The sequence below is a fragment of the Odontesthes bonariensis genome, chromosome 7 (assembly GCF_027942865.1).
Source record: "Odontesthes bonariensis isolate fOdoBon6 chromosome 7, fOdoBon6.hap1, whole genome shotgun sequence".
Classification (NCBI taxonomy): domain Eukaryota; kingdom Metazoa; phylum Chordata; class Actinopteri; order Atheriniformes; family Atherinopsidae; genus Odontesthes; species Odontesthes bonariensis.
In genome coordinates, this window is record NC_134512.1 from 40,180,083 (window position 1) to 40,188,190 (window position 8,108).

Consider the following 8,108-nt stretch of genomic DNA (forward strand, 5'->3'; position numbering starts at 1 on the left):
AAATTGTCTGACCTTCAGGCCCTGAAAACAGACCAGATTCTGTCCTGGAAATCCCTGCCTGGGCTCAGGAACAGAAACTCAGGAATTTTCATTTTTAAAAATGTTCTAAATGAGCTCCAAACAGCTTCTAGTATCTCACAATTGTTGTGAATAAAAGCTTTTAAGCCTAACTGCAGTCAGAACTTCTGCTCTTAGTTGGCTCACCTTCCAGGATTGATGGGAACCTCCGGTTTACGGTATTCCTGAAGTCTGCAGATGGAGAATAAAAGGTTTCATTCAGTCACACCACACAGATCCAACGGCTCCTCGGTTTGTGACGATGTGAACTGGAGCTTTACAAATAAGATAAAGTAAAACTGGATGGAACACCTCGACTGTCGTTCATCTTGTGAAACAATGCGTACGCCCCGAAGACGCCCAGCAGCTCCAGAGCGATCACTCCCTTCAGCAGCTTCTTGGCCAGAGGCTCCAGAGGTTTAGGGGTCATCTGAGGGCAGAGATGGATGGATGGGTACTTTATTCATCCCAATTTGGGAAATTATTGTGTTGTCACAGCGTACAGTATAAAATATATGTAAAATTAAAGGGAAAACAAGCAAATATAATAGAATAAAAAATAGAGAAATAAACATCAGCTATATACAAATCTACAGTATGAAAAGTAGGGTAAATAATAATAATAATAATAATAAACATCAGTAAACTAAATAAAAACAGATTTGTGCATTTAACAATAAAGGTAAAAATAAATTTAACTGAGCAGACTAAACCAATAAGAAATATAGTGTATATGGATAATTTACATTATATTGTACTTGCATGGAAACCGTCTTCATTATAACCTCATAACCTCATTATAACTTCATTATAACCTCATTATAACCTCATAACCTCATTATAACTTCATTATAACCTCATTATAACCTCATAACCTCATTATAACTTCATTATAACCTCATTATAACCTCATAACCTCATTATAACTTCATTATAACCTCATTATAACCTCATAACCTCATTATAACTTCATTATAACCTCATTATAACCTCTGATGTTTCCTTCCACCCAGACGTGGCGTCAGATCTGCCAGACGGCCCCAAATTGCTTTTAATCTCCTCAAAATGTATTTTTCCTTATTAATAATAATAATAATAATAATAATAATAATAATAATAATAATAATAATATCTTGGTTCACCTGATTAATCGCCGTGGTTACTTGGTAAGCATACCTGTGATGAGTTCAGCAAAGTGTGAATCTAATTTATAAGAATTTCAATCCAGCATTTTCCTTCTCTTTATTTTTTAAAAACAGAGTTTTGAAGTGAAAAATGGGAATAAAATGCAGGAAGTTGACAGGGCAAAAAAAAAAAACTCTTCATACTGTAGACTTGTATATACCTAATGTTTATTCACTATTTTTATTTTATTTTATTCTATTTGCTTGTTTTCACTTTAATTGTTTACATATCTTTACTGTACGCTGCTGCAACACAATAATTTCCAAAATTGGGATGAATAAAGTACTTATCTATCTATCTATCTATCTATCTATCTATGGCAACCCTTTTCCCAATGATTCAGACTCAGAGCCGGCCCAAGGCATATGCCAACTACGCAGTCGCTTAGGGCCCCCACGCCACCAGGGGGCCCCAGAGAGCACCGAGACGTTGTGATAAAAAAGGAAATATATACACGAAATTAAAATAACATTGAATAATTTAAACGAAATTGTATTAGACCAGAATTTTTTTTTTTTTAAATTTTGACAAAATACTAATACTAGGTTAATTTATGCTGCCACCGTTGGGCAAAATTATTTAAGTATTGTATTTATTATTTAAGTATTTAATTTTGATTACAACTTTATTTTTCTGTAAGATAATGTGAATGTCATTTGCTTCTATTTTGTATTTTGAACATTTTGCACATCTGAAAGAAATGAAACTATTTAACGTGTTTACTATAAATGCCGTCTCCAGCCTGCTGATGTTACTTTCAAATAGTTAAATTAATGAGCCATACTTATACATCACTCTTTATGTAGAAGTTAATTCAACCATATTTATGAGTTTGCTATCCTTTTAACCCTTTAGGCGCCAAGATTTTTTTTTGAAAATACTGGATTTTGACATTAATATTTCAAAAGCTGGTGGCTGAAAGGGGGTTAAAGATAGATGCCTACTGTACATTAGAAAAATGTTGCCCATGATCCATAGTTTATGTGGGGTATGAAATTATTGATCTAATTTGCATATTATGACGTCATCAGGTGGCAGCCATTTTGAATCTCATTATGTTCAGGAAATATTGGAATTGAGTGATTGTGAACTTGTTTTTTTAAAACTTTTTTTTCTTTTTGTCTATTTATCATCATCTATAATGATCAGGGAACAGGAAAGCAACAATAAAACAGAATAATGTAGTAAAATATTACTATATCATCATTACCAAATAGTAGGAAAACGCATGCGAAAAGTTGCCTATATTTTTTCAGGAAATGGTGGATATTGACTTGATGTTTGAACTTATTTTCATTTTTCTGTCTTTTACCATCATTCATAAGGAGGAAACCGACAATAAAACAGGAGAAAGTGGTAAAATACTGTCATCATTAGGCTACCATAGGGTAGGAAAACACATGCAAGAAGTGGAAGACATTGAATTGATTTTTTTTTTTTTTAACCTCCATCCATCCATCCATCCATTATCTTCCGCTGGTCCGGGGATCGGGTCGCGGGGGCAGCAGCTTGAGCAAAGAGACCCAGACGTCCCTGTCCCCGGCCACTTCCTCCAGCTCTTCTGGGGGGACCCCGAGGCGTTCCCAGGCCAGCCGAGAGACATAGTCTCTCCAACGTGTCCTGGGTCTTCCCCGGGGTCTCCTCCCAGTGGGACGGGCCCGGAACACCTCACCGGGGAGGCGTCCAGGAGGCATCCTAACCAGATGCCCGAGCCACCTCATCTGACTCCTCTCGATGCGGAGGAGCAGCGGTTCTACTCCGAGCCCCTCCCGGATGACCGAGCTTCTCACCCTATCTCTAAGGGAGAGCCCAGACACCCTGCGGAGGAAACTCATTTCGGCCGCTTGTATTCGCGATCTCGTTCTTTCGGTCACTACCCACAGCTCGTGACCATAGGTGAGGGTAGGAACATAGATTGACCGGTAAATCGAGAGCTTCGCCTTCTGGCTCAGCTCCTTCTTCACCACGACGGGCCGGTGCAGAGCCCGCATCACTGCAGACGCCGCACCGATCCGTCTGTCAATCTCCTGTTCCATTCGTCCCTCACTCGTGAACAAGACCCCGAGATACTTGAACTCCTCCACTTGGGGAAGGATCTCATTCCCGACCCGGAGAGAGCATTCCACCCTTTTCCGGCCGAAGACCATGGTCTCAGATTTGGAGGTGCTGATGGTCATCCCAGCCGCTTCACACTCGGCTGCGAACCGCTCCAGTGAGAGCTGAAGGTCACGGCCTGACGACGCCAACAGAACCAAATCGTCCGCAAAAAGCAGAGACCCGATTCTGAGGTCGCCAAACCGGACCCCCTCGACGCCCTGGCTGCGCCTAGAAATTCTGTCCATAAAAATTATGAACAGAATCGGTGACAAAGGGCAGCCCTGACGGAGTCCAACCCTCACAGGAAACATGTCCGACTTACTGCCGGCAATGCGGACCAGACTCTGACACCGGTCATACAGAGACCGAACAGCCCATATCAAGGAGTCCGGCACTCCATACTCCCGGAGCACCCCCCACAAGAGTCCCCGAGGGACACGGTCGAACGCCTTCTCCAAGTCCACAAAACACATGTAGACAGGTTGGGCGAACTCCCATGCTCCCTCCAGGATCCTGCGGAGGGTATAGAGCTGGTCCACTGTTCCACGGCCAGGACGAAAACCACACTGCACCTCCTGAATCCGAGATTCGACTATCCGGCGGATCCTCCTCTCCAGTACCCCCGAAAAGACCTTACCAGGGAGGCTGAGGAGTGTGATCCCCCTATAGTTGGAACACACCCTCCGGCCCCCTTTTTAAAGAGGGGGACCACCACCCCGATCTGCCAGTCCAGAGGCACTGCCCCCGATGTCCACGCGATGCTGCAGAGGCGTGTCAACCAAGACAGCCCCACAACATCCAGAGCCTTGAGGAACTCAGGACGGACCTCATCCACCCCCGGGGCCACCGAGGAGTTTTTTGACCACCTCGGCAACCTCAGCCCCAGAAATGGGAGGTCCCACGTCCGAGCTCCCCAACTCTGCTTCCTCATCGGAAGGCGTGTCGGTAGGATTGAGGAGGCCCTCGAAGTACTCCCCCCACCGACTCACGACGTCCCTAGTTGAAGTCAGCAGAGCCCCGCCCTCACCATACACGGTGTTGACGGTGCACCGCTTCCCCCCCCTGAGCCGCCGGATGGTGGACCAGAATCTCCTCGAGGCCGTCCGGAAATCGTTCTCCATGGCCTCCCCGAACTCCTCCCAAGCCCGAGTTTTTGCCTCAGCAACCGCCGAGGCTGCGTTCCGCTTGGCCTGTCGGTACCATCAGCTGCTTCCAGAGTCCCACTGGCCAAAAAGGCCCGATAGGACTCCTTCTTCAGCTTGACGGCCTCCCTCACCACTGGGGTCCACCAGCGGGTTCGGGGATTGCCGCCACGACAGGCACCGACCACCTTGCGGCCACAGCTCCGGTCGGCCGCCTCAACAATGGAGGCACGGAACATGGCCCATTCGGGCTCAATGTCCCCCACCTCCCCCGGGACATGGTTGAAGCTCTGCCGGAGGTGGGAGTTGAAACTCCTCCTTACAGGGGATTCCGCCAGCCGTTCCCAGCAGACCCTCACAATACGTTTGGGCCTGCCAGGTCTGACCGGCTTCCTCCCCCACCAGCGGAGCCAACTCACCACCAGGTGGTGATCAGTTGACAGCTCCGCCCCTCTCTTCACCCGAGTGTCCAGGACATACGGCCGCAAGTCCGATGATACGACTACAAAGTCGATCATCGAGCTGCGGCCTAGGGTGTCCTGGTGCCAAGTGCACATATGGACACCCTTATGCCTGAACATGGTGTTCGTTATGGACAATCCGTGACGAGCACAGAAGTCCAACAACAAAACACCACTCTGATTCAGATCGGGGGGGCCGTTCCTCCCAATCACGCCCCTCCAGGTCTCACTGTCATTGCCCACGTGAGCATTGAAGTCCCCCAGCAGGACGAGGGAGTCTCCCGGAGGAGCACTCTCTAGTGCCTCCTCCAGGGACTCCAAAAAGGGTGGGTACTCTGAACTGCCGTTCGGTGCATAAGCACAAACAACAGTCAGGACCCGTCCCCCCACCCTAAGGCGGAGGGAGGCTACCCTCTCGTCTACCGGGGTGAACCCCAATGTACAGGCGCACAGCCGGGGGGCAATAAGTATGCCTACACCTGCTTTACGCCTCTCACCGCGGGCAACTCCAGAGTGGAAGAGAGTCCAACCCCTCTCGAGGAGGCTGGTTCCGGAGCCCAAGCCATGCGTCGAGGTGAGTCCGACTATATCTAGCCGGAACCGCTCAGCCTCGCGCACCAGCTCAGGCTCCTTCCCCAGCAGAGAGGTGACGTTCCACGTCCCAAGAGCCAGCTTCAGTAGCCGAGGATCAGACCGCCAAGGTCCCTGCCTTCGGCTGCCGCCCAGCTCACATTGCACCCGACCCCCATGGCCCCTCCCACGGGTGGTGAGCCCGTAGGAAGGGGGACCCGTGTCGTTTCTTCGGGCTGTGCCCGACCGAGCCCCACGGGCACAGACCCGGCCACCAGGCGCTCGCCAGCGGGCCCCACCCCTGGGCCTGGCTCCAGGGGGGGGCCCCGGTGACCCGCGTCCGGGCAAGGGAACACGGCGTTCAAAAGTATCACTCATCATAGGGGTCTTGTGAGCTGTTCTTTGTCTGGTCCCTCATCTAGGATCTGTTTGCCATGGGTGACCCTACCAGGGGCTTAAAGCCCCAGACAACATAGCTCCCAGACTCATTGGGGCACGCAAACCCCCCCACCACGATAAGGTGACAGCTCAAGGGGGAGTTTTTTTTTTTTTTTTATTTTTTTTTTTTTTAACCTGTTCAACCTTATTCATAATGATCAGGAATGAGGAATACGATAATAAAAGAAGTGGTAAAATGTCAGGATCATTGCGCTGGCGGATAGGCGCGCCGCGGCTAGCCGCACCACCGGGGGCTGGATGGAGAGAGCGCATGCTAAAGATACCAGACCCACTTCTCCCACCCCCGATTCCTCGACCAACACCTCTACGGACACTGCGACCGCGTTCCCCGCTACCACCCACTCCATTGAGGTTGGATAATGGCACCGAATGAGTTGGAGTGTGTGTGTGTGCTTGGAGAACAGCCTCGCTTCGCATGCCGGCACCACTGCCTTCGGAAGTTTCACCGTGGGAAGCATGAGCGCTCGTCCGATCCTCCTCCTCACGAGGTAAAAACTCTCCTTCGGAGTCGGAATCGGCAAATAGCATGCTCAATACTTCCACACGGTTCAACTTCTTACAAGCCATGGTGTTAAAAACTCAGTAATAGTTCGCTGACAATAAAAATTCGACTCGCACGTCTCTACAGAACAGCTCTGAATAACTGCTTCCGTCTGAGCTCGCGCGGCTTTTTTGCACTGCCTTATAAAAACACTGTGAACTACAAAATGACTTGAGCTTGGTCTTGTTTGAAAGGGTAACATGTTTGCCAACTAGTGGTAGGAGGACTGAACACCTTAAAGCTCGTTTATTTTATCTACAGACTGTTTTGTTTATGCTGACGTCATGTCGCAATTCTGCGACTTTGGCGGTTAGAGGGTTAAGGTTAAAAACAAGAATGACACCTGTATACTGTAAGATGATTACAGATAATGCTAATGACTGTGGGTCCGTTACACACAGAACAGTGTAGCCTGTGGAACAATGGTAGGGGGCCCCAAATGAAATTCTGCTTAAGACCCCATAAAGGCTTGGGCCGGCCCTGCACAGACTGCCAATGCATTCAGCTTTAGAACCTTCATTCTATTACTTTGGATAGATTTCACTCGTCCAACAGCACTTTTCTGTCCCTAAATATCTTATTTTCTGTCCCTAAATGTCTTATTTTCTGTCCCTAAATGTCTTATTTTCTGTCCCTAAATATCTTATTTTCTGTCCCTAAATGTCTTATTTTCTGTCCCTAAATATCTTATTTTCTGTCCCTAAATATCTTATTTTCTGTCCCTAAATATCTTATTTTCTGTCCCTAAATATCTTATTTTCGGTCCCTAAATGTCTTATTTTCCATCTAACACACGGAAAACAACCTGTGAGTTTCTTGCTCTCCTAAAGTAAAGTTATACCAAAGGAACTTATTGGGTGTAACAGTCGACAGATGGAAAGTTTCCCACCTGCAGCTCCGTAAAACATTTTTTAACTCAGAAGAATCATCGACAGAAAACGATGTTTGAATTTCACATTTTTCTGTAACCTCTACCAGTTAAACAGTCTTTTTATCCTAAACTTTACCTCCTCTGGTGTCAGCTTGACTCACCTTTAAATTGGTGGCACAATGAGCAGCTGAATGTCTCCTTAAAACCAGATTCCAGCGGTTAGAGGTCGCTTAAATGATCAGAAAGCAGCCGTTAGCAGGCGACTACTGCCTTACATTACCGCGCATGCGCACCTCCAATCTGGAACAAGCTTCCGGATTATAGATGGGCATGCGCAGAACTATGGCTGTGTTAAATGCATACGCCTCTTTTTCTTTTTTTTCAACAACTTTATTTTGCTTTACAAGATACAAAAACAGTGCAAAAACATGACAAGTATCATTAATAATAAATGAGGAACAAATAAGCATACCAAAATAAATACATACATAAGTAGTTTAAATAAAAAAGAAGAGAGGGAGAGAGAGAGAGAGAGAGGGAGAGAGAGAGAGAGATTTTTTTGATTTTTGAAACACAACTTTATTGTTCTTTTGTGTTTAGTTCAATTTACAACATCTTTCAAGAAAAGTATAGATATATAAAATAAAAAACTGTCTAAAACCGATCAGACCAGCTGATCAGAGAGCACCAGTTCATCACCCTGGACAGAACACAGCACTCCACCA

General features: G+C 46.6%; 1 protein-coding gene across 1 annotated transcript in view; it reads right to left on the bottom strand.

The window, feature by feature from the left end:
• The window catches only part of LOC142384516 (protein CEBPZOS-like), an 8,695-nt gene extending 1,017 nt beyond the window's left edge, over positions 1 to 7,678 (bottom strand). The window contains exons 1-3 of the mRNA XM_075470804.1: positions 7,545 to 7,678; positions 370 to 487; positions 205 to 249 (exon numbers count right to left, since the gene is read on the bottom strand). Coding sequence (XP_075326919.1) covers positions 205 to 249; positions 370 to 487 — 163 coding nt within the window. The 5' untranslated portion in view covers positions 7,545 to 7,678. The remainder of the gene's footprint in view (positions 1 to 204; positions 250 to 369; positions 488 to 7,544) is intronic.
• Between the last annotated feature and the right edge of the window lie 430 nt (positions 7,679 to 8,108).